Source organism: Gorilla gorilla, chromosome 7, assembly GCF_029281585.2.
Source record: "Gorilla gorilla gorilla isolate KB3781 chromosome 7, NHGRI_mGorGor1-v2.1_pri, whole genome shotgun sequence".
Taxonomy (NCBI): domain Eukaryota; kingdom Metazoa; phylum Chordata; class Mammalia; order Primates; family Hominidae; genus Gorilla; species Gorilla gorilla.
In genome coordinates, this window is record NC_073231.2 from 7,457,177 (window position 1) to 7,485,029 (window position 27,853).

General features: G+C 39.3%; 1 protein-coding gene across 2 annotated transcripts in view; it reads right to left on the minus strand.

The window, feature by feature from the left end:
• CSMD1 (CUB and Sushi multiple domains 1) overlaps window positions 1-27,853 on the minus strand; it is a 2,071,408-nt gene that overhangs the window by 158,598 nt on the left and 1,884,957 nt on the right. For both annotated transcript variants that reach the window (XM_055349528.2, XM_055349527.2), the window contains exons 42-47: window positions 26,340-26,528; window positions 18,120-18,297; window positions 16,565-16,710; window positions 15,680-15,760; window positions 14,502-14,615; window positions 4,888-5,076 (exon numbers count right to left, since the gene is read on the minus strand). In XM_055349528.2, the coding sequence (XP_055205503.2) occupies window positions 4,888-5,076; window positions 14,502-14,615; window positions 15,680-15,760; window positions 16,565-16,710; window positions 18,120-18,297; window positions 26,340-26,528 (897 nt within the window). The remainder of the gene's footprint in view (window positions 1-4,887; window positions 5,077-14,501; window positions 14,616-15,679; window positions 15,761-16,564; window positions 16,711-18,119; window positions 18,298-26,339; window positions 26,529-27,853) is intronic.

Genomic DNA, 27,853 nt, shown 5'->3' on the forward strand with positions numbered 1-27,853 from the left:
GGAAAATAGAAATTTTCATGTAATTCTAGTGGAAGTATAAAGTAGTAGAATCACTTTGGAGGGCTGTTTGGTAATATCCAGTAAAATTGAAGGTTTCATTATATTTCTATGAACACTAGCACATGTGCGCAAGTATTATTTATATAGTGAACATGTGTATTCTAACACTATTTCTCATGGTAAATTTTAGATCAAACTAGTAATTTGGAGTTTTAAAAAAAAATTGAAGATTCCTTGAAAAAGAATTAGATTCATACAACATTAAAATTAACAAACTAGATACATACATATCCACATAGGTAATTCTTAATATAACAGATTATTACTAAAAATATATATTTAGAGATAAATATAATAGGATAACAATTATATAAAAAACAAAAAATGCAACATATAAAACGTGTATCTGTAGACGATAGGTAGACAAATAATTATAAAACATGCATAACCATGACCCATGCAACTCCAGCTTCAGAATACTAACTTCCTCTAGGAGAGGCACAAGTGGAATTGGATATGGGTGAAGCTTCTAAATTTACCTGTACACATTGCTTCTTTATAAGATGAGGGCCTAAAGAAAATTTGACAAAGCCCTGAAATTCATATTTAGTTTTTTCATTTTTCACCTGTCTATAGTATTTGAAATTGTTTTAAAAACGTTGAGACAACAAAGTTAACACTGAATGTATATGTAAGAAAAGAAAGCACAGTGGAGAGTCACCCGGCATTGCCTTCATCACCATAACCCAAAACCATTTTTTCAGGAGAAATTGCTTCATGGCACTGGGGCTTGCCAACAATGCTACTCTGTAATGAGCTCAGCATTATCTCATACTCGTAAAAGCGTTCATGGCATTTTGCATTTCACAGTTCATTCCTAGGGAACACATTATGGACTGGGAGAATGCAGCTCTCATTGTTGTTCATAATATAAATGCTATGAAGTAAAGTGACAGCTGTCTTTGTTGTTATACATAAAATTTTATTTGTGCAAAGATACTAAGAAACCACACTCCACTCACCGTGTAACTCCCAATCGGAGTAGTTCTCATGATTTTTTTCAAGTAAGACTGTTAGAGACTAGACTGGGTCCCCCTTAAATTTACACATTGAAGTCCCATGAAGTCCCAACCCTCAGGACTGGAAATGTGACTTTAAAGAGAGAGAGGGAGGGTCCCTAAAGACATAACTAAGGTTAAACAAGGTAGTACGGTGGGTCCTGATCTAATATAACTGATGTCTTTCTAAGAAAGGGAGATTAAGACACAGGCACACCCTGATCGGGGGCCACATCTGCAAGCCTGGGAGGGAGGCCTGGAGGAGAGTCCTGCCCTGCTGACCCCTTCCGCTTAAAGGCTCAGCATCCAGAATTGTGAGAACATAAATTTCTGTTGAGGCTAGGCATGGCGGCTCACACCTGTAATCCCAGCACTTTGGGAGGTAGAGGCGAGTGGATCACCTGAGGTCAGAAGTTTGAGACCAGCCTGGCCAATATGGTGAAACCCCATCATTACTAAAAATACAAAAAATTAGCTGGGCGTGGTGGCAGGCACCTGTAATCCCAGCTACTCAGGAGGCTGAGGCAGGAAAATTGCTTGAACCCAAGAGGTGGAGGTTGCAGTGAGCTGAGGCTGTGCCATTGCACTCCAGCCTGGGCAACAAGAGCAAAATTCTGTCTCAAAAAAAAAAAAAAAAAATTCTGTTGAAGCCACTCAATTTATGGCACTTTCTCATGGCAGTCCTAGGAAAGAAATATGAAACAAACAAATGAACAAAAAACCACAACCCAAAACTAGCATATTAAATAATCGGGCAACGCTGACCTTGGTCACAGAGAAGGAGGATGAGAAGAAATGATATTAATACATCTCACTATGAAAAATGTCATGGCTAAATTTCCTGGGAGATGCCCTGCAAAAGAGTGGCTGGTATTTCATAATCAAAGACAAAGCGTGTTTGGTATGTTGGTTTGCTTGTTGGCATTTAAAAGGATAATGTATATTCTGAGATAAAATGCCACTGGTAAATTAATTAATCTGAATTTATGATATTTTGAAATGTTATGTTTAATGACAGAACTCAAGAGTAAAGTTTTAGGGTTTTTTATTTATTTATTTATTTATTTATTTATTTATTTATTTATTTATTTATTTATTTTTGAGACAGAGTTTTGCTCTGTCTTCCAGACTGGAGTGCAATGGTACAATCTCGGCTCTCTGCAACCTTTGCCTCCCAGGCTCAAGTGATTATCTTGCCTCAGCCTCCTGAGTAGCTGGGATTACAGGCACCTGCCACCGCGCCCAGCTAACTTTTGTATTTTTCAGCACAGACAGGGTTTCACCATGTTGGCCAGGCTGGTCTCAAACTCCTGACCTCAGGTGATCCATTCACCTCGGTCTCCTAAAGTGCTGGGATTACAGGCGTGAGCCACCAAGCCTGGCCAGTTTTAGGTATTCTTAATCCAGCATCTGAACCCTCATAATGTTCTATCTGTTCTCTTTGTCTAAAATGTAACTAACTTTCTAGAAGGAATAGTCTTTAAAAGCACACATTCAAATTGGCATGTGCAGAAAACCAGCACAGCAGTAAAGGAAGGTATCCATTTCTGTTACCAAAATGGAAACTAAGTATTCCACCAGTGTACACTGTAATTTTAATTTTGACAGTCTTCTCAATTCAGTTTCATAATGATTAAAACACTGTGTTTTAAAAAGCATTATGGGATATCCACTACTTAAGCCATAGAGAGTAATATACTCTTGAGATAATAAAGTTTAAAATCAATATATTCAACATGTTTTTTGGTCAACCTATGAACTATAAAAGAGCCTGTCTTACAAAAAAAAAAAAAAAAAAAGAGAGAGAGAAAGAGACAGAGAGATACGAACATGACATTTACTGCAACAAAAATGTCATCGCTTAAAAACATATTCACATAAAACTCTGACCTTTCACTTTGTAGAAAAAACTTTAAGACCAGACAATCCTAGTCACTGATTTCTGATAATTTTGACAGCAAGTATTATGCTATTGTCTCTAATGTATTTTGCCTGTTGTTTATAATGGCTATGATCTGTCCAAATTTGCAGGAGATCAAATTGCAAGCCATGAGTGCATAAATTATTGATAAATATTTTGCTCCTGAAAGTAAGAGACTTAAAAGCATGGCCAGTATATTTCGATTCAACTACTGTGAAACAAAAGAACATACATAAGTTCAAAATAATTATTTAAATATACTTGTATGTCCTTTGTAGGGATATATATGTCTATATATACACAAACACAAACACAGACATACAGCCTGTGAGGTTGGATGCTCTACATTTTAATTTTTGCATAATACCTAATAGGCCTCAAATAGAGTTTACCTCTCTTCTTCCTCAACAAGAGAAACCCCATATTTATACTTGCCTAATGAGTTACTTCTCTCTACTCTACAGACTAAAGAAAAAGTTGTAAATAATGTATGTTTTAATATACACAATTAAAAAGCCATGCTCTGAAAACGAAAATATTGCTCTCCAGCCCTCTGTTTCTATATACAAAAATGTGAGTTTAATTTCCAATTTATTAATTCATTTTTGAAAATACATTAACTGATTCAGTGATGTCTATCCATACAAGCAATTTGATTCATCAACTCAGTAAAGTGAATACAAATACACATCAAATCCATTAGAATAATTTTTTTTTTTTAGTGAATTGATTGTTATTTACCTGAACTCAGTGACAAATCTTTCAAAATATGTGAAAACCCTGTTATTATGTACAGCCATAATTGTATCTGGTCTAATTTTCTGGGCTATGACGGTTTCACACATAGAGAAATATTAACATTCCTTCCATTTCAAATTGACGATTCAACCACATATTACTTTTAATCATATGACTGTTAAAATTTTCACTGAAATTGCAAAAAAATCATAAGACTATTGTAGAAAACAGTATTGCATGTGTTCAGTTAACCATATTTCACTATTTGAAAGAATCACACTTGAAAAACTCCTGTAGCATTTATCATCTAGAAATCTCGGTGAGCCATGATTTTTACATATTTCTAGTAAAATAATTATTTAGATGACAAAAATACCTCTAGGCCTAAGTTTCCTAAAATATCTTGTGAATTGATATTACATATAGGAGAGAGAGAAAGAGTTATTGAGATCATCTTCTCTAAATCACTGTGTTAAAAAAATCAAATAATGGTTAAAGAAAATATGGTACACTTTCAGGGTGTATTCGTAAGCATTCTAACTGTTTGAAAAGGGACAATGTTAACAATCGTATGGTTTGGCTGTGTCCCCTCCCAAATCTCTTCTTGAATTGTAAATCCCACAATTCCCACCTATCGTGGGACAAATCTGCTGGGAGGTAATTGAATCATGTGGGTGGGTCTTTCCCATGCTGTTCTCCTGATACTGAGTAAGTCTCACAAGATCTGATGGTTTTAAAAATGGGATTTTTCCCTGCACAAGTTCTCTCTCATGTGCGTGCGCCCACTCTTTCTCTCTCTCTCTCTCATGCCTGCTGCCATCCATGTAAAATGTGACTTGCTCCTCCTTGCCTTCCTCCATGATTGTGAGGCCTCCCCAGCCATGTGCAACTGTAAATCCATTAAATCTCTTTTTCTTCCTAGTCTTGGGTCTGTCTTTATGGGCAGCATGAAAACGGACTAATACACTACAACAATCATATGGTAATGTTTTACAGACTGCTTGATCTCTTGAGAATGCACAACCCCAAACTAGTTTATTTTTTGTTTGCTTTGGGAAAACATAAGTTAACTCAAGAATATATTCAAGTCTTTACGTTACTAAAACATTGTAATAGTGTTTTTATCAATGATGCCGAGGTCACTAGTATACAAAGATTCAAGAAACTTACCATCAAACACTTCCAGTGCATCAAATTGCTTTTCACTTTGAAATGTGTCCACAAAGATGGTAATGTTGTAGTTTGGTTCCACTTTAATACTCCAAGAGCAAGTCTGGGAGTTAAAATAATTACCCGGATACCCTGGACTGAGAATGACTCCCGATGATCCAGTCCGGACTTCATTTGCTGGGCATTGTGCTGGAGAGAAAAGTACCAGCAAAAGTTTGCTTTAATAAAATGATTCCAACTTCAATAGGATAGTTTCTATCCCTGTATAAACAAGCCAATGAAAGGAAAAACCAATCTTATTGAGCTCTGGCCAAATTTAATACCGGATGCAAACACAGAGGGAGGGCAACATTGAATAATCATGAGAATTGTGCATCTTTCTCTTTGCAGTTCTCTACACTCAGCCTGCACACTCCTTCGGCCACTGCATCACCCACACACCTTAATTTGGGGCAGGTGCATCCTGGATTTCATCATACAATGCAAGATTTCCTAACTCTACTACAAAGAAGAACCTCACCATTTCAAAAGAGTATTACAGAAATACAGTGAAATGTTATGCAATAAGAAAAGAAAACTCATATTTATTTTGGCTTTAAATATACAGTAACCCCCCCTTGCCCCTGGGGATACATTCCAAGAGCCCTAGTGATGCCTGATGCTGCAGATGGTCCAGAATCCTCTGTCGTTTCTGGTGCAATCACATCATACAGGGCAACGGATATACTGGACAAAGCTGGGATTCATGTCCTGGGTGAGACATAGCCCGGGGATGATGACAGATTTCATCAGGCTATTCAGAACAGTGCAAAATTTTAAATGTGTTGTTACTTCTGGAATTTTTCATTTAATATTTTCAGACTGTGCTTGATCACAGGTAACTGAAATTGCAGAAAGGGAAACCTCGGATAGGGGGTGGGGGGAACTACTCTACTTAGCATAGTAATATTTAAACGTTCGATGTGATTGCTCGGGACCCTGGGAAGAGGAAGAATTAGAGACCTGGTCTCAATCCCACATGGGACACCTCAGCAGGAGCCCTGATTCCTAACGGATGAATTAATTGTAAATGTATCATGAAGATACTATGGATACATTGTATCTTTTTTCCTCTTGCTTTTTAAAAAATTATTATTCAACTACTTCCAGTTTAATCAACATAAAAGTAATCTGCAGAGATCTGGACATGCAAAGCAAAACACCAGAGTCTCCTAATTAGTAATTTCTCTCATAACTAAATTATCTTCCAGAAACAGTTTGTGTATAAAACTATTAAGGGAAATTTTTTTCTATTACTGGTAATGGTTCATAAATAAAAAAGGTATATCAAAATTACTTGTCGAGTGTTGAGAGTTCTATAGTTAATCACGTTTTCCTTAATGAAAAAGAGCTTTTGTTAAATTTATTTTTGAGTTATTGCCTTTTAATTAGTTAAATGTGTGCCATTTATACATACATTTCAAGATAGAAGCTTTTCAAACAGATGAGCGAAGCTTATGATATGTGTTTTTATTCAAGTAACTGCCTTTTGAAAAGTAATTTATTTCCTATTTTCTTCCATTTATCTTAGCATTCTAATTAAGATACATTTTAAAATTTATAAAATGTTTAGACATAAGACCACCAATCATAAAACATTTCATAGAACTCTTTAAATAACATATATTTTAGGTGAGATTTTAAAAATATTTACAATGATAAATTAATGGCAATAATATAAACTAAAATAATCCTAATCAGAACACACAGATTAAAACAACTGAGTTAAAGGTCTAATTTTTTTCTGTGATGGTGACCTCATCGCTTTGTAAAATACACGATGCCCATTCAAAGTTAATGTGATATTTTAAGAAAGAAAAAATAATGAAGTTAGGGTTCGTGCCTGTGTGTATCTGTGCAGGCTAGGACCTCAAGTTTTAGAAGCTCCACAGACCCGCCTTGACTTTGCAATAACAACCAGGGCTTTTCTTGGCTCTGACGTGTAAGTACAGAGTAATAATAGCTCCCCCTCAGGGTTCTAATTAGAGCCAATATATGCAATTATTTTTTTTTAATCTAAAGCACTATGTGGGCAGAAACTGTTGTAAGGACTAGGGATGATTACACCACATGCCTACCTTTTCATAACTGTTAGGGACACACCGCCCCAAAAAGCTTCTTGGTACTGCCGACACTCCCCTCAAACCCCTCTGTACTGCCCACCTCTCCCCTTAATGCCCTGCAACTCTTCTCCGTGCGGTTCACCCTTCCCCCAAGCCTCTTTACATTTCTAAGCCTTATCCAAGCGCTGCAGTGAAGCCAGCAGATTTCACTCATCAGACCTTACTACAATAAGCAAACCCCAATTACAAACCACCCAGACCACACAGAGGGAGGTCGTGGGAAGTATAAACAAACTTTACCTACACCCTCCTGTAAGTTCCTTCATCTAGCTGCTGCCATAAACGTCACGAGATAATATATGGCAAAGTTAACCAACAAACAACCCCAGGGTCCCTCTCCCCCATATAAACCCCTCATTTTGTAAGCTCAGGGCTGCCTCTTCTGTCTGTGGTGGAGCAGCTGGCAGGTTCAATAAACTTATTCACCTGACTTTGGGTCTATTCATCCTTCTCTAGGCTGACCTTATACTAACAAAAAAATGCTACCAGAGGGCGTTTCAGTTTGTGGGATTACACTTGAAAAATAGTTAGCCAATCTCTCTACCCTGTATTTTTATGAGGACTGAGATTTTATAACTGCAGCTATAGTTATCAGTTGACATTGGAACTTCAGGCCATCTGGAAGTAAGAAACCTTTACTGAGTTGCTAAAATCCACCTGAAAACCTATTCGCACGTCCTGGGGTTTGACAGCAGTGCAATGATCTAACCCAGAAGCAGCATTTTAAGCATAGCCATTCTTATTCCTTTCATATTTGAAATGCTGATTTTGTTTCTTAGGGAAGACAAAACGAAAATATAAACAACTTGTTATATAATTCCCACTAGTTTACAGAGGACTCTCAGTTTCTACAATTCTCTCCAACCAAAGAGGTAAGAGATAATTTGTAGAGAATTTGTACCATTTTTCATTTGTATCATTTATCATTTGTATCATTTTTCTTAAAATACTTAGCAATACTTTTTTCAGTCAGACATATTGTTTTCAAAATTCATGTGGGTTTTTTTGGTGTTTTGAGGTTTGGTTTTGTTTTTTAACTTGTTTGTTTGTTTGTTTGTTTGAGATAGGGTCTCACTCTGTCACCCAAGCCAGGCTGGAGTGCAGTGGCAGGATCACGGCTCACTGCAGCCTTGACCTCCCAGGCTCAAGCAATCCTCCCACCTCAGCTGCCCGAGTAGCTGGGACTACAGGCGCACACCACCCCTCCTGGTTAATTTTTGTATTTTTATTTTGGAAATGTTGTTTTGCCATTTTGCCCAGGCTGGTCTCCAACTCCTGGGCTCAAGCAATCCTTCCACCTCAGCCTCCACCATGCTCGGCCTAAGAAGCATTTGGATGTGTTTACCCAAGAGCGAAAGTGATTTGTTTTCCTGTGTTTCTTCTGCTCTTTCATATGGAACCACTCCTTCTCAGTGTTATAAACTGTTGCTTGGAGCAATACCCAGTTGGAGTGGGAGAGCTGAAAGGAACTGCAGTGCGGTCCTATAGCTGAGATGTTTATTTCTTAGCAGCAATCACACATTAGAAAACAACTGTGTCTCCACTTGGGAATCTGGGAAACCTCTCACCATAGGGGAGCACCTGTCAAAAACACACGTGAAAGCTTGCCTCTCTCAGACATCACCTGCGCTTCGAGTTATGATCCTTCTGCACAATGTTAGTGCCCCAGATTGTTTTTAAAGAAAAATAAAATGTGAGGCTTAAAACCCAAAGCATCTTATTCAACGCATCTCATAGGCCTTCAGCAAAAGTAACAGGAGATGAGGATTAGTGCTCTAGGATTAATAGCATAAATTGGGATTTATGAGTAACTAAGATTATTCTTAAAAGCACCTATAGGTATGACAGAATTGGAGAAGGTGAGCCCTCTGTGAATTAGGGAAAAGGCTGCCCCAGAGCCCTTGTGACGCCTGCTATTATCCAGCACATATAGAAGGAAGCTGGAGCTGGGCAGCGGCGGTTTTTATGTCGCCTCCATCTGCTGCTTTCGAATGATCATTATCAGAAGGTCACTGAATCTCCTTAATGTTCACTGAATATGTATGGTGTTTTCTTTTTTTCTAAAGAAATGAATATTCTAAAAACTATTGAAGGATCCCCCATGGTCCACAGGATGAAGAAACCTGACGTTGAAGATCTTTAAAGTCAGGTCCTAGTTTAGGTTTCCAGCCTGATTTAATTTACCACCTCTTCCCCCAAAACACCCTGAGAGCAAGCAGTAGGAAGCCATCTCCTCCTTTTTCCTCAACGCCACACCCTCCTTTGTGTTTCCAAACCTTTGTTATTAATTCTCTTCACTTTTTGAAATGCTTCTCTTTCCTTAACAGGAGAAAAGCCACTTCTGTGATGTCTCTTACTCAGCTTTTTCTACATTAAGATGAGCGTCTAGCACAGTAATATCTCCATATAAGGCTGACTACTTTTTTTTTGAGACGGAGTCTCGCTCTGATGCCCAGGCTGGAGTGCAATGGCATGATCTCAGCTCACTTCAAGCTCCGCCTCCGGGGTTCACACCATTCTCCTGCCTCAGCCTCCGGTGTAGCTGGGACTACAGGGGCCCACCACCATGCCCGGCTAATTTTTTTTTTGTATTTTTAGTAGAGATAGGTTTTCACCGTGTTAGCCAGGATGGTCTCGATCTCCTGACCTTGTGATCCGCTCCCCTCGGCCTCTCAAAGTACTGGGATTACAGGCATGAGCCACCACACCCGACCAATGCTGACTTTCAAAGAACAATGCACTCTCCTTGTTTCCCTAAAATTGGTGATAATTTTCTTTCTTTTTCTTTCTTTTTTTTTTTTTTTTTGACAGAGTCTTGCTCTGTCGCTCAGGCTGGAGTGCAGTGATGTGATCTCAGCTCACTGCAACCTCCACATCCGGGGTTCAAGCAATTCTCCAGCCTCTGCCTCCAGAGCAGCTGGGATTACAGATGCCTGCCACCACATCTGGCTAATTTTTGTATTTTTAGTAGAGACAGGGTTTCACCATGTTGGCCAGGCTGGTCTCGAACTCCTGACCTCAGGTGATCCTCCCACCTCAGCCTCCCAAAGTGCTGGGATGGTGATAAGTTTCAAAGCACAACTTCTAAAAGTGTGGTTATGACATTTGAAGAAGACAGACTAATAGCTAACGTAATTTTTCTTACGAATTTATTGGGAGATGGGCCCCCACTTGAGCACAATCGAATCAATCAAATAGTAGAAAAGTACTTAAAGAAAGATGATCATTAAGTGCTTCAGTGATTAAGGATTTGGTAAAAGACATCTAGGGTCCTATTTCCTGTTTGTTTTCAAATGATGAGTTGTTTAGAGAATGACAGCTAAGATCACCCTCCGGTTGTTTTAAACAAATTGACTCGTGACTTGAAAGAGAAGAGAACTAGGTTATTCTGTGTGCCTCCTGAGGCGTGGAGTGGGGCGTGGGAACCTTCAGTGCGAGTAAAAGTCAGCAAATTTTGTCTGCAGAATGCTCCCTGTAACTGTCTGTGACAACTGAGGAAATTTAGAGAATAACGCTCATGTTGTGTTGATCTAGACATGTGCCACTTAAAGATGGGGACAGGCTGTGAGAAATGCATCTTTAGGGGATCATGTCATCATGCAAAGATAACAGCATGCACTTCTGAGGCAGGCCAGTCTCACTAATGCAGGCCTCCATAACAACTGTTTCCGTACTAATGGAGTGTTTCCGTTAAATATTAAAAGCTGAAAGAGCCAGTGCCTTTATACAAAGCCTGGAAGGTAACAAAGAGTTTTCCCTAGGCTTCTCCTGGGCCTTGAAGCATGACAAGGTAACAAAGGAATTCTTAACAGGAGGACCCTTTTAGAATTCAACGAGTTTTATTAGCGGTCTGAAGAAACTCCCCAGGCCTCCACAAACAAGTTTATTGGGGACTAAAGGAGCTCCCCAAACCTTTGTGATTTAGCAGGAGACAAAACAAGACTAATCACCCCAGCACCTGGACCCATTTAGATTCAGTAAACTGACTGAGGCTCCAGAGGAAGGTCTTCAGCACTCAGACCTTAGTTAAAGATTTTAAAATGTTAATCACTTATGTCTTTAAATAAATACACACTTACACATAGACATATAGCTTAGGAGGTACATAAGCTCTAAAAAACTTTGTAATTTTGAGTTGGTCTGGTGATAATTTCCAGGCCTTCTCCCTGTAACCAGTTATAGAAATAAAAACTCTCTTCCTCCTCAGTTTATCTGAATCTCGTTATTGGGCCATGAAAAATAGCAGCCCCACCCTCAGTTTGCTCCAGGAACACTTACACACACCCAGATGGTACAGCCTGCTACACAATTAAGCCATATGGTGTAGCCTATTGCTCCCAGACCACACACCTGCACAGTATGAGACTGTACTGAAGACTGTAGGCAACTGGAACACAAGGGTAAGTATTCTCACATCTGAACTCGTCTCAACATGGAAAAGGTAATGCGTGGCCCCGTAGTACTGCAACTGCTAGACGTCACTTGGTGGTGGGAATTTTCAGCTCCATTATAATCTTACAGGGCCACATTTATCTACACAGTCTGTCACGGTTCAAAACGTCATGCAGTGCGTGATTGTTCTCTGCTCTTGGCTTGTCACGAATTAAACATCATTTAAATAAGAACTTGGTTCATCTGGAGAGGACACCCTAATCAAATTCCTTTTAAAAAAAAAAATGGTGTAGTTTTGCTCTTGTTGCCCAGGCTGGAGTGCAATGGCACAATCTTGGCTCACTGCAACCTCCGCCTCCCAGGTTCCAGTGATTCTCCTGCCTCAGCCTCCCGAGTAGCTGGGATTACAGGCATGTGCCACCACACCCGGCTAATTTTGTATTTTGTAGAGACGGGGTTTCTTCATGTTGGTCAGGGTGGTCTTGAACTCCTAACCTCAGGTGATCCACCCACCTCGGCTTCCCAAAGTTCTGGGATTACAGGCATGAGCCACTGTCCCTGACCAAAATTCCCTGTTTTTAGAGCAGCACATTTGATATATACGTATGCCTTTCTTCTCTTCTCAGCTAAGATCACCTTTAGTTAAAGTCTTCTATTCTGAGAAACTTGAGGCTTTGTTTGTTGGGATTAAAATGCACCTTAAAAATGTGAAGGTTTGCCTGGGTTCATTTCCATATAGAATGGCAGAAGATGAACACTTTTTATATCCCCCCACCTTGAGGAAAGAATCCATAAATAGACCATTGTTGCTCCATGAAGATGGCACAGACGTTGGCTTTCTTCTAAGAAGACAATGACTTGGATCTCCTGCCTTTCACCCAATGCAATCCCTACTTCTAAGTAAGGCAACCTTGAGGCACAGATTTTGATGACTTCCACAGCCTATGGTCTGCTTAGCATTTAAACAGACGAGCAGGCCAAGGGTCTGGCCCTCTGCTCAGGTAGTGGTTTCCTGTAATCAATAGTTCTCATGTAGACACAACTTCAATGTTAATACTTTTTCAAAAAAAAATCTAAGTTATTATGGATATCTGATAACAATTCATTCCAAAATGTATGCCAATTTTTCTTCAGAAGTAGAAGACTGTTTCTCTCTTTCAGGGTGCCTGGAATCCTGCCTCATTCCAGAATGAGAATGCACAAAATTATCAGACTTTTTTTTTCTTTTTTTTTTTTTTTTTTTTTTGAGACAGAGTTTTGCTCTGTCTCCCAGGCTGGAGTGCAATGGCAAGATCTCGGCTCACTGCAACCTGCACCTCCTGGGTTCAAGCCATTCTCCTGACTCAGCCACCTGAGTAGCTGGCATTACAGGCATGCGCCACCACGCCCAGTTGATTCTGTATTTTCAGTAGAGACAGGTTTCTCCATGTGGGTCAGGCTGGTCTCGACCTCCCAACCTCAGGTCATCCACCCACCTCGGCCTCCCAAACTGCTGGCATTACAGGCGTGAGCCACCGCGCCTGGCCAGTTATCAGACTTTTGAGGAGGATCCATGCACAGGCATGAGCATCTGCAAAACCACTGCGAAGTCGATACCTTTGAAGAACACTTCCATTTACAGGGAAGGCAGTTAACATTATAAAACACCCAAAAAGACAAATTCATTTAATATTCGGTGAGTCCTTACAACAATCTCAAAAATAAAGCGGATAAATCACCCTCTCCGTGCACAGTGCAGGGAAGAGTGACTTGCTCAAAGCCGTGGGGCTTTGAGTCACCGTGGGGTGACTCTGGCTCTGGGTCCTGTCTTCCTAAATCGTGGACCCTTTGAGCTGTGCCACTCGCCCTAAGGAATGACAATAGTTGGATTCCTTGAAAGAGCCGCATTGCTCAAAAGCACTACATCTTCACTTCACTATGATTTTGAAGTCATAAAAACTGTTCTAATTAGGAAAGCTTTTGGATAGGTGAACTAATGATGTTTCTGACTTACTTGAGCATTTGAGCTTATGTAAAGTTCTTCAAGTCTTTTTTATTCAATGATACTTGAAAGTGGCATCTATTAATATTTTAAAAGTAATCTACTTGTCTTCTAATAGATTAAATCAACAGATTCAGCCTCAGCATCTTGTTCTATTATTGTATATTGTCTATATTCTTGCACATGCTCTACATATGTTAAACATATGTGAGAAAAACTTGAGATGTGCATGTTTCATTTTTTATAAATTTACATCAAAATATTAGACACCAGCTAATTATATGCATGCTGAGGTATTTATAGCAAAATGAAATGATATTCAAAATTTGCCTTGAAATGCATCAAAAATATAGCGTAGCTTAATAAATGGCTAGAAAGATAACAGATAGGCATGTGATAAAGGAAACACTTTGTAAGTTTTCATAGTGGAAGCTAGGTGGTATATATTCAGGTGTTAAATTATTCAGGTCTTAAAATTATTTCAACTTTGCCATGTTTGAACACTTACATGATAAATTGCTGTGAGAAACATGATTTCTTATTTGATATGGCCTTGGTTTATTTTCTAGGACTAGATAAAAGAAAAAGCATCATTAGATATTTCTGTTAGCATGTTAGTTTCATTGCAATGGGATTAGAGCACAGATTAAGTGCAGGCTGGGTGCAGTGGCTCATGCCTGCAATCCTAGCAATTTGGGGAGCTGAGGCAGGTAGATAGCTTGAGTACAGAAGTTCAAGACCAGCCTGGGTAACATGTTGAAAACCCATTTCTACAAAAAAAACAAAAAAAATCCAAAAATTAGCCAGGCATGGTGGTGCATGCATGTAGTCCCAGTTACTCAGGAGGCTGAGGCAGGAGGATCACCTGAGACCAGGGAGGTTGAGGCTGTGGTGAGCCATGATTGCACCACTGTACTCCCACCTGGGTGACAGAGTAAGACCCTATCTCCAAAATAAATAAATAAATAATAAACAAATACATAAGTTCACATCTATACAAAGAAATGAAGACCAATACAAACAATACAATTTTCCATGTTGAATAAGTTTATGTAGTTTCAGTATCGAACAGTGCATACCTTCACATGTTGGGAGAGAACCCTCAAACTGCAACTGGGAACTGAGCTTGCAAGTCAGAGTGTCGGTCCCCACCAAGGTGTACCCGGGGTGGCACTGGTACTTCACAAAATCTCCTACAAGAGTCAATACAACAAACCAGGAAATTGTGTGTGATCTTCTGAGTGTGTGAAGGTGTGACACATGTAGGACTACTTAAGGAATTAAATCAACTTGCAAATCTTTTTAGAAACTATGTCTGTATTTATTTTTAGTCTTTTAAAAATAATACCGTTTTAAGTTCTTAATTTATAAAAATGCTCTATTAAGCTTAGCCCATATTAGTACTGAAATGATGTGGCAGCTTTTCTTTCTTGACTGAGGCATCCGTGTTGGTTTCCCTTCCCCAGTGATTGCTGACGGAAAGAAAAAAAAAGTAAAATAGAAGCTATGGTTTAAGCAAGACTGTAAAATCGAATGGCTTTACAGCATCCGTGGAGACTCATCTCTGACCTTGGCCTACTTAGCACATGGTTCCAATTAACTAAGCCAGGGTGAGGACAGCAGAAATTGGGTCACATACTTTGACCAGTGGTCTGAAACACAGGGCAGAGTTTTATAACTGGGGCTGAAAAATCCTGGGTTGCAATAACTATACTATAAACATATGCCATCACTGCTTTCTCAGTATGACCGGAAGAGTATTGAATGAATTAGATCATTAATGTAAAAAGATACAGCAGAAATCCTAAATATCATCACTAAATATTTTCTCTTATTATATCCCAGTTTCAGTGAAATGTCACTGTTATGTAATCATCCTTTCAGCCGCAAATGATTAAGATTTTTCTCAAGTGCATGAATGTGTCCCCCTAACTGAAAGCAAATATCTGCCCAAGTCTGTCTCTGAAAACTTTATTAAAAACTATGAACTACCAAATGTTGTAGAGGAAAAAAATGTTCAAACTGACATCAAAATTCAAATGGCAAAACAAAAAAAAACAGACATTTTCTATTTGATACATGACCTCTGTGTAAGTTCTCAGCAATACTTTAAGGATAGTTTGTTCTTTGTTTCTGTTTTTGTTTTTGTTTCTCTGACAAATTACTCATTAACTTGTCTGAGTAATGATTACAATGAGAAGTGGGTGTAAAAAAATGTCATGCTGAGTTCATGGTATTGTAATGAAGAAAGGATTACCTATTTCGAAATCATCATCCTCAGTAAGCATTTCTGCCTGCGGAACCGCTGGGGGAGGTTGACATTTCTTGAGCTGAAATGCTAAATGATTAATGGAAAGAATAATAATAATTGCAATTACACTTGCTGAATAAACACAACAATTACAAAAAATTCATCTTACAGTTGTTATAATGCTTAAGTACACGGACTGAAATGTCTCTATTCCTGAATCACAGTTTTATAAAATTCCCAAGCTTCAAATGTTCATATTATTATTTAGTGCCAAAAAATAGTTAAAGCCCAAGGAAAAAAGTGCACAATTATTTTTTAAAGTATACCATTTAAATAAACACACTTTACAGATGTTTGGAATTCTGCAAGAATGACTCAACAGTCACAACCTGGCTCCCTGTCCATGTGCAGATTTGGTAACGTCTGCCCTGTCCCTTGTCCTGAGGAATTCTGTGGGTGGCAGTGTTCGTGAGAGATAAGCGATTGACTGACAGATGTTCTGCATATCGTTTAGAGTGCATTCCCAGGATTATTGGAGGTTTGCTTTCACACCATTTATAGTTACATGACATTTGCTATAACACCTTATCTTGAGACAGGGATGAGTAAATCTATAAAAGGTACCAAATCTCCTTCAATGGTCTTCATCTCAGAGTTTCACTTAGGATACATGTATCTTGGAATAAATCCAAGCTTGATACGATGTGAAATAATAAAGACATCATTAAACAAAAAAAGGACCACAGGAAACGCTGGCCTCCAATGCAAAAGAATCATACACGCCCTCGGCTGAATCGAGAAACTTCAGTTGGAAACAAGGCGTGGGTCAACACTGCAGTAAACACCACATGGAATTCTCAGTCTTAATTAACGGAGTGAAAATCAACTGACCGTGGAAATTGAGGACAAAGAAGCCTCCATTTGAAAAGTCGCTGTGGAACTTGAGCAGGACTTGGTTGGTGGAGCTATACGCCGTTTCGAGGGCTGTGTTGCCACTGAAAACTCCCAGCTGGGGTGAGTTCTGATCGGGACCGTCCCTAGGAAAGACAGAAAGAGGTGGCTGGCTAAGGATATTTACTTCTGAGTGAGATTTATGGAAACTTTGACTAATGAATTAATTTTTTTAATAAAAGCAATAAAACATATGCATTCTCTGGATACTGTGTTTGTAAACATCAAGATGTTGAATGTCCACAAAGTTGAGGAACCCTCCAGTCTCTGTCTTACATTAATGTTCCGCAGGCGCTCGGCACTTGTCGAATGTCAACACTCACCGGCGCTGGTGGCTCATGCCTGTCATCCCAGCACTTTGGGAGGCCAAGGCAGGCAGATCGCCTGAGGTCAGGAGTTTGAGACCAGCCTGGCCAACATGGTGAAACGCTGTCTCTACTAAAATTACAAAAATTAGCTGGGCCTGGTGGCACGCACTTCCAGTCCCAGCTACTCGGCAGGCTGAGGCAGGAGAATTGCTTGAACCCAGGAGGCGCTGGTTCCAGTGAGCCAAGATCGCGCCACTGCACTCCAGCTGCGCAACAGGGCAAGACTCTGTCTCAAAAAGAAATAAATAAAAAAAATAAAAATAAAAATGTCAACACCTGTGGGATTTTCCATTCTAAAGATGGAGCTTAATCTATGGGGCATGGCCAACCACAGAGTACTGTTTTGTTTTGGTTTTAAAACGGCAGTTTCATTGTGGTCGACCTAATATTTCAAATTCTGTTTCTCCTCACTCTCACATCCACTGACTCTGGTCGTTGTCATCTTAGATGCCTGATTTACTTCCACAACCTCAAAGCCAGTCTCCTTTCTTGCCCTCTGCTACTTTATTTCCCACAAAATGAGCCCGTCATTCTGCAGCCCATATCTGGCCTTGGAGCTCTGCATCTCAGAGCCCAGGTGCATCCTCACTGCCCCAAGAACGAAGCCCAAGGCCTTCACATGCATTTCCAGGTCCTGCCTTACTTGCTCTGGCCACTGGCTTCTGCTCCTGCTCCCCCTGTGGGCTCCAACAAGAGTGCAGCCACACCACACACAACACACACACACACACACAACATACACAACACACACACAGACACCACACACACAAACACACATATAAGCCACACAGACACACACAACCCACATACACCAGACACACCCACAGAGACACACATCACACACACATACCCAACTCCCCAACCCGCACCCACAAACACACATCCAATACATACACACACAGATGCAGACACACAGACATAATTCTGCCTATTTCTACCATGTAGCAAAACCCACATGTACTATGTGAAATTGATTCCCTATATCTCTGGATTTCGTTGGTGAATTTCTCCTCTAGTATCTAAGAAGTTTATTCTAAATATGTGCCTTGTATATAAATGGCATATGTATGCTAAGTCAGAATTGTTTATCACAATTACAGATATTTTGACTTGAGAGGTTCTCATACCAAACAGCAATGTAATCGTTGACAGCTTCCGTCTGTAACAGGGTGAAGTTGATGTAAACTCCGTGCCCCGGAGGCACCGTGATGAGCCAAATGCAGTCCTTCAGGATCGGATACTCATCAGGAAAGCCAGGGGAGTAGATGGTGCCGTTCTGAGAAGTTACGTTGTACCCACAAGGGGCTGCAAAGGAAACCAAGAAAAAACAAGCGCCACACAGCTGATTTTAGAAAGTAGAAAGCTAAATATTTGACTCCAAAGTACCTTAGCCAACATTTCTCCTGATGGGAAACAGGTGTGAAATATTTCTGAACGACCATCTTGTCAAAATTACTGCCCTGAAATCTGAAGACCTTAGAAGAATTATACGTCTAAGCTAAATTATCTCAGTTTTATTTAATATATTCTCCATATCTTCAAAATCCCTTTAGGATAAATTTATTCTTCTATCCCTCAAATAAAATCCTTAGTTAACACTTGTGACCTGCTGATAACCCATTCGAGTGTCCAGCACAATGAATTATGGGGAAAGTATTCATAAATATGTAACTGCTTTTTCTAACTGACACTGCTAGACCCTATTTATAAGCCATCTGAAAGAGTGTCATCTAAGTCTATTTGCCTTAAAACAAAGACATTATCAATTCTTTACAGATCTGTACCTGAAGAAGTAAGATAATGCAATGTAAGATTATGTAAGTGGTGTTTTACGGAAGCATTTCCAGTTTTTACTAGTGTTCAATGACTTGAAGAACTAAAACAATACCCAATTTATTTTCATTTTTGTTAAGAAATTTATATTTATTATTTTAATGGCAATTATTTTATTTATGGAAAATGACATGTCCAAACACTAACGGATTAACCTGAAATATAGTCTTTAATTTAAATATTCATATAGTGCATCAAAGTCATAAAACTTTGAACTCTGAAATCAAACCAACAGCTAAGAGGTGTGAGATGAGTGTTCACAACTCTCTTGAACCTCGAAGGGCTGTCAAAGATTTGTCACAAATGGTATAGAATTCAGGTAGAGGAAAAAGGCCCAAACACACAAACAGATAAACAAAAAGAAAAGTTTAGTAACAAGTGAGAATATACCATGAGGCACGATATGATACACTGTTGAACTGCACAGATGTGTATTGATTGGAAAAGAACATTGGATTGAACCTGGCTGGAGATTTGGATCTTTTCATCAGAAGAAGGGACTGTATGTAGAGACTACTTTAGAAGTTTTACAGCGTAATTATTACTAAGTGAGGTTTGGAGTCAGACAAACCTGGATTTGTAAGCTGGAGAGCAAATTATCCCTGGGAGCCTCCATTTCTATAAATTCTATGAGGTCAGGGTCTGGGATACTCCTGAAGCTTGTCATCTGTAAAACGGGACCATAGGCTGGGCACGGTGGCTCACTTCTGTAATCCCAGCACTTTGGGAGACTGAGGTGGGTGGATCACCTGAGGTCAGGAGCTTGAGACCAGCCTGACCAACATGGTGAAACCCTAACTCTACTAAAAATACAAAAATCAGCCAGGCATGGTGGTGCATGCCTGTAATCCCAGGTACTTGGGGGGTTGAGGCAGGAGAATTGCTTCAATCTGGGAGGCAGAGGTTGTAGTAAGCCGAGATTGTGCCACTGCACTCCAGCCTGGGTGACACAGTCTCTGTCTCTAAAAATAATAATAATAATGGGACCATAAACCATGCTGTCCCCATAACAAGCTACTTTTGTCTCCTGTTGGCAGTGCACTTTTCCTCCCCTCCAGACGTCGAGGGAGTGTTCACATGCTTTTCTTCTATTTTTCTGCCAAGGCAAACTTTTCTCTTCCTTTAAAACTCAACTCCTTGTCACCGCTTCCTTAAGGTCTTTCCTGGTTGCTCTGGCTCTAGAGGTCCAGGGTCTGCTCACAGAGCACACGGCTCCCACAAGACTGTCAGCCTCTAGGAGACAGGGTCTGCATCTCCTCCCACCCCAGCTGCTACCTCCTTTCAAGAGTCCCTACTGTCTAGCTCAGGTCATGATAAACAAATTGATAAATTGGTGAATTAGAGAATAACCAGAGAGCACTTTAGTAGTCAACTCATGAAACCAATTAGGCTGAAACCCTTTACAGGTGACTCCGTGCTATTAATTTAGTGTGGACTTACAATGCTAAGGTTTCCCTTTTGCATTTCTGCTTTTCTAGTTGAATCTTGCAGTTACATAACCACATTATATATAGTAGCACCCTTCCTGTTGGGAAAACAAAACAAAAAGCCATCATTCCCACCTCTTAAAGCGCAAAAGAAATGAGGTGGTGATTTTCTTGGTAGAACACATTCCTGATTCCAATATTATTTATGCCACTGAATAGCTCTATGACATTGAGCAAGTCAGTGATTCTTGCCATGATTTATCTATCAAATTCAAATAAAAAATCTTTTCACTCACTCACTCAACAAGTATCTACTGAGAGTGGGTTATGTACCAGGAAGGGTGCCTGGGGCTGGAGATGCCATAGTGAACCGTAGAGACCCTGTTGCTGCCTTTGTAAAAAGCTTATTGAATAGTGATGAAGAGAGATATTAAACAAACACTACATAAGTTTAAAATTCAACGGGTGCAAGTGCTGTGAAGGAAAATAACAGATGCTCATCATCACATAAGATAATAATATTCTATCCATAAGCACACAAAATTCTCTCAAAGCAAAACCCTGTTGCCCTCCCACTGGGTAGTCCAGAGATAGAACAAAAGAGGACCCTAAGAAACTGGAGTCACAATTTCCTCTCTCATTTCCCCTGGCCTGATCTTCATCTACTTCCAGACCGTCTTTATCCTCCCTGTAGTGGCATCAAAGGCATGTTTGCATTTCCCCAAGTGGTGGCGTCTCACTGAGCTCCGCAGAGACGGGGGCCTGTGATCTGCCTCTGCAGGAAGTGTGTGTGTCTCGGCTGGAAGCCTATCCCCTCTGCCTTCCTTTCCCTGAAGGCGGGGTTCAAAGTGGAGTCTGCAGTGAGATCAAAGAGGAAGCTCTGCGTGGAGCCCAGCAGGTACCTCCCAGCTCCTCACCTGTCTGCCTGGGAGACTCTGGTCCAAGCCTGACCAGGAAGACAAACAGCTGACCATGGCATCAGCAACTGAAAGAGATGGAGAGGCTACACTCCCTCCACTCTCAGGAGCCATGGAGTAAAGAGACGCGCATGCATTTCCGTGCTCGTGAATACACGGATGTTCACGTGGGAGACAGCGTTGCTGTGCAAGACAGTGAAGGAGGGAATTGCTCAAGCTATCTGCTCATGTATTTTTCCAAGAATAAGCACATAAAGATAAGAAAGCTACATATTTCGATCCAATTCTAGAGCTAGCAGTCGCTGTGTTGAAAGTGATGGCGGTGATGTCTAACTTGAATGTCACGCCCAATGGGAAATTGCCCGGGTACCCTGGCGCCACTGGCTTCCCCCACAACGCCATTCTCTATCATTGCCTCAAATACCACCGAGGCTTCCCTTCATTGATTGACATCCCTGAGAAGTGGGAAGGGGGGACTTTCGGTGATTCACACACACAAAAGTTATGGGTATATGTGACTGACTCCTGCTCAGGTGTGAAGCCACAGCTAGAAGATACCAGAAAATCAACTGGGGGGTTGGCACACATTGGCACAGGAGGGCGGAGGTACAAGGAAACATCTCTTTATTGTGCTACCTTTTCCTCTCTTTATGCAATGTGACTTTCTGTGAAGAGAGATGGATAGGGCATATTAAGTGATATTACATCAAATTAAAATTAAAACAGGCTGGCTGGTATGGCTCATAGCTGTAATTCCAGCACTTTGGTAGGATTAGGGAGGAGGATCATTTGAGCCCAGGAGTTCGAGACTAGTCTGGGCAATACAGGGGGATCCCATCTATTAAAACAAACAAACAAACAAACAAAAAACATTAATTATCAATGCATGCGAGCACATGCCTAGCCACTTGGAGGCTGAAGTGGGAGGATTGCTTGAGCCTGGCAGGTCAAGGCTACAGTGAGCAGTGATTGCACCACTGCACTCCAGCCTGGGCAACAGACTGAGACTCCATCTCAAATAAATAAATAAAGTGAAAACAAAATAATTTAAATTTTAAAACCTTGAACGTTTGCTAAGAGAGTTACCATTTATAGATGGTTTTCTCTAGTATTATGTTAAGTTTTTTGCCTAAACAACAATATGAAAGAAATTCCATATTAAAAAGCTAATAAATACACTTGGCATAAATATTCATATAAAAATATAATAAATATGTTATAATATAAATATATATATTTATTAATATAAAAATATCTTGACTCTCAATATATCGAGATACTGAAAGTTTCACCTCCCCTAGTGTGTAGGGCACCAGAGTTATTCCTGCCATCATTTTTCTTCCTTCTGTTACTCTGGTTTCCTTAGAAGCATTTTCAGAGAAGAATCCAGAGCGCACTCTGTCTTGGAAATTGCCGGTTGGTAATGGAGATTTTAAAGACTGTATTTGTGAATGCAGGTAAGAAAAATAAGGAGACAGAGTTGCATTCTTTATAGTTATTTTTATTCTCTATTATTGGGAAAGATTATTTTCTGTATTTACCAATCAACTTGGTAAACCTTAAATTTAAAAAGTATGTATGTAATAATACATTGTTTCGCTGCTTGCATTTCTCGTGTCATTTTTGCAATAAAATTGTTTTCTGCTTACAAAATCTGTCAAATTCAAAGAAGCTGTTAACATACCTATCACAACATATTATTTACACTAATAATTATCTCTGTCTATGCAGTTCCCCACTATACACATACTAATGCATTTAAGTCAAGTTTATTATGATAGTGTTTAAGATTTATTTAATACCTAAGATTATATTTTTATGCATAAACATTTCAGTGTTAAATGATTAATTAGGTCAGCAAAATATTTTAAATTGTTGAACTATATTTATAAGTGTGAATGCATATTTAATTAGAAAATTACATTTAATAAGTTAATAAACCAAATTCTTCTTAATCATATTTTAACAATTACAATCCCCCCCCCCCCTTTTTTTTTTTTTGAGATGGAGTTTTGCTCTTGTCACCCAGGCTGGAGTGCAAAATCTTGGCTCACTGCAACCTCCGCCTTCTGGGTTCAAGCGATTCTCCTGCCTCAGCCTCCCAGGTAGCTGGGATTACAGGTGCCTGCCACCACGCCTGGCTAAGTTTTGTATTTTTAGTAGAGGTGGGGTTTTGCCATGTTGGCCAGGCTGGTCTCAAACTCCTGACCTCAGGTGATCCACCCACCTCGGTCTCCCAAAGTGTTGGGATTACAGGCATGAGCCACTGTGCCCGGCCTACAACCCCCACCTTTTTTAAATTTTTTAACTGAGACTTCTGTGTAATTATGTTAGTGACAGAATAATAATGTCTTGAATTTCTCAGATAACTTTCAGAGACATATTCTTTCATTTGTTTACTTTCATAGATATCATAATTTCACATCACAGTTTTTCAGATAAATTTATAGTATATTAATTTCATATAGTAGATTCTTATGCAGCTTAACATGTATTTTCAGTATACAAATACAAATTGATTTCATATATACTTGTGAAGACTGATGCCTTGGGATTTAGAATTATTTTATTAATTATCTAAACTGGCCAATTTTTAATAAAGACATCGAGAAGTTGTTTAAAGTATCTGTGTTTTTTCTGAAGTTCTTTTGAAGTCTACAGGGCTGGACCTTTGAAGATGGTTTTTCAGTACCCTTGACCTATATAGCAATCACTGATCTGAAATGATAAACCACTGTCAATTAATAAAATACATGTTACATGAAGATACTGGGTTGTCAGCAGTGTTTACCGCTGTCTCTGGGGAAGACTGAAGTGCCATGTAACTGTAACTAATAGGCATTTGCACAGCCTCCTCATTCTTATGAAGCAATGACTTTTTTAAGAAATATAAACTTTCACAAGTAAAGCACCTTTTGTGTTAAATAACACCTTTTTTAATATGAAAAGGATATTAAACACACATTGGATGGTTCTTAGAAAATCCTTTATATAGGTCCTCTAATTGTTTTCAATATTTATGATAAACTTTTACATGAATCCTGCGTTTCGGTTTCTTTACTAGGTTTACGAGTACTGGTAAAAATAGAAACATAATAGTAAAAATGCTTGTTTAATAAAGAACTTGGCATGGACCAGAGAGATCTGTGGCATCCTCCTGGACTCTGCCACATGTGTCTTTTCCCTGGAAGATATTGACATATCCCCTCCCTGTTAAAACCATAATGACAAGCCTGATAGTTTTAGCGATGTCTCTGAGTTCTTCTAATGCAGAATGAAGCCTCAGGCTGCTTTTGGGAGTCTGAAGGGGTTTAGGCTTTAAACTCATCCAGAGTTTAGCTAATTCTGGATGGTGTTATATACCATGTTAGAATTAGGAAAGGTGGCATCACTTTAAATTCTATCAAAAAAAGGTAGATTTTGTTATTTTCACACTGACAAAATAATTCTAAGCCAGAGCAGTTATTTCCATATTGAAAAACTAAGCTTGAGGAAGCAATAAAATCAAATTAAATATTTAATTGTAGTTTTTTTTAAATATCAAGCCAGAGTCTACCATTTACATATGAATTCAAAGTCTTCACACCAAACTTGCAAATAAGAAGAGGTTTCAATACTGATAATTTCAAAGGAATTTATACATATATATGAGTTTCTAGAACAGAAAGTAGACTTAAAGATTTAAAAAATGTTTTAATGAAAAATAGCCCAGATAGGTTACTGCTATCCTTATTTTATAAAATTAATTTTAAGTGCTATTTTATATGTAATTAAATAAATATCAGATTAAGATAAAATACTTTTAAAATGTGGCTAAAGAATTGTTTGTAGTTATTTTTTATTTTACTTATTTATTTATTTTGAGACAGAGTCTCACTCTGTCGCCCAGGCTGGAGGGCAGTGGCGCGATCTCAGTTCACTGCAACCTCCGCCTCCCGGGTTCACGCCATTCTCCCACCTCAGCCTCCGGAGTAGCTGGGACTACAGGTGCCCACCACCACGCCCAGCTAATTTTTTTGTATTTTTAGTAGAGACGGTGTTTCACCGTGTTAGCCAGGATGGTCTTGATCTCCTGATCTTGTGATCCGCCCACCTCAGCCTCCCAAAGTGTGTTTGTAGTTATTTTTATAATAATATAGAATAGGTAAATACAGGTAAAAACTGTGATTTTAAAAGCCTACTGATATGCTTCTTTTACTTCTTCAGTAGAAATTAAAGCACAGCCAGATGTCTTCCCCTTTTCCCCACAGGATACAAGTGCTTAGCATTTCAAAGGTCCACGGAGTTGGTAATTTCATTATTTTTGCATTCAAAGGTCCTGTATGTATAGTGTGGGAATATCCGGTTTACAGTAAATTTTCTATTGCATATGCATTCTTCCTACACATAGTATGGATCTATTTAATTTAATTTGATATTGAAAAAATTCAAAGTCATCATAAAAATGAGGCAGTCACACAGAAGCATTAAAGTCAGGATTCCTGCTCAGGAAAGGATGTCTAAAGAGACCAGGTCCTCTGTTGCACCATCGAACGAGAACTTGCCTCCAACCTCTCCCTAGAGCCCCTCTTGCACTATTAAACCACTCTACTATTTTCTCCTAGGGCTACCTCTACACTGCGCTCTTTCTTACACTGTTTCTTCTACCTGGAGTGTTCCACCTCCGAGTAGCAAAATGCTATGTACCTTTCAAGGCCCACAACAAAAATGAGCTCATTTTTCTGAAATGCAAAATCAATATACAATTATTATAAAAGCTAAACAAAAAGAAATACCAAGGATCAAATTAATAAGTACCCTTTTTGCCTCTGGTCCTACAATCTGGTATAACCACTGTAAAGCTGAACGCTGCTGACTGTGCGGAGATTTCCCTGATGGCTTACCAAGCCTGTGCCATCTCCTTACCTGCAGCTCAGTATAACATTCCTCTTGTATTTACTATTTTGCTAACCTTATAATTTCCTTGGCAACAAGGATTGTTTCTTTACTTTTAACTTAACAGGATGCGACATATTCCTTAAATACTAAGTAGAGTGAGTAAAACATAATAGATTCTCAACGAATATTTATTGAATACATTAATAAATTATTAGATATGTTCATTTAATATTTAATGTGCTATTATGCCCATGAAACATTAAATTGCCCCCATGCGAAATGATGAACTCACCATCACATCTTGGAAAAGGGTAGTTCCAGTTTCTGTTGATCCCGTGCTGACAAGTGAGGACAGGATGGCCTATTAGAATGTACCCAGGATAACACTCGAAAGATATTGATTGCCCCACGCTGTAATCCGAGTTGATCATGTACCCATTCTGAAATGGGGGTGGATCTGGACAGTTCTGTAATTCATAGGCTGAAAGAAACAGACAAAATAAAGCTTATATTTGTGAGGTTAAATTACTTCAGAATTTGCAGGAGTGTCATCATATATGACTGCTTGAGATGAAGTTGTGTTGGATAAGTTTAATAATGTATATTTTCTAAGTAGTCAGTTGCCATCCAGACCAATATAATTATTATTAGTAGTAGTAGAATCATAACCATATGCATTTAATAAATAGTGTGTTCTTTAAAAGGAAAGTAGCACATACCAAAAGTAAATTTTATAATGTTTACCTTGGAAAAAAGGCATATGATGTAAATTATTTAAGAAAGTAATACAGGCCGGGAGTGGTGGCTCACGCCTGTAATCCCAGCACTTTGGGAGGCCGAGGCAGGCGGATCATGAGGTCAGGAGATCAAGACCATCCTGGCTAACACGGTGAAATCCTGTCTCTACTAAAAATACAGAAAGTTAGCCTGGCGTGGTGGTGGGCGCCTGTAGTCCCAGCTACTCAGGAGGCTGAGGCAGGAGAATGGTGTGAAACTGGGAGGTGAAGTTTGCAGTGAGCCGAGATCTTGCCACTGAGCTCCAGCCTGGGTGACAGAGCAAGACTCTGTCCCCACCCCCCAAAAAAAGGTAATGCAAGTAATAATAAAAGGAGCCTACAAAAAATGTTGGGTGAACATGTACCTAATAATTCCCTTTTATTTTAAATAGGAAATATACTATCAGTCTGAGTACTCCTAACTGGAAAATATGTCGTTATTTGGTTTAACTATACAAATATAACAGGAAAATCCATTGCAGTTTTTTTAGTCTTTTTCTAAAAAAAAAAAAAAAAAAAAAAAACACACACACACAAAACACTGTATAATCCCTAAGCTGACAACTACTATCAGTACAATTTTTTATAACATGATTTATTATGCTTTATCATTCAGTCTTTATGTTCCCTAGAATAAACTCCAGGTAAGACAAGACATAATAAATGTTTGCAGTCTGTGTGGTTTAAACATTTACTCATTAATTAGTAAGAATTAACTAATCCATAAATCAGGTATCATCTGATACTGCAATTTTAAAGCTAAATGAGCCACCGTACAGACGCCTCTCGCCCACTCTGGGAAGAGGGCATGAGTACTCAATGCAGTAGAAGCCCTCTCTAGCATCTTTGAATCTTTAGGCACAGCTTTATCCATAAAGGCAGTTCCCAGGAGACTGGGAACCTGCTCCTAATGCAGCAGCAAAGCCACACTGTGCAGCACCAGTTCTGGGGGAACCTCCGCCCTGCCATGTAATTCTGCTGAAACCAACCCTCAGCGCCAGGCAACACAATGAGTTTAAAAAGAGCATGA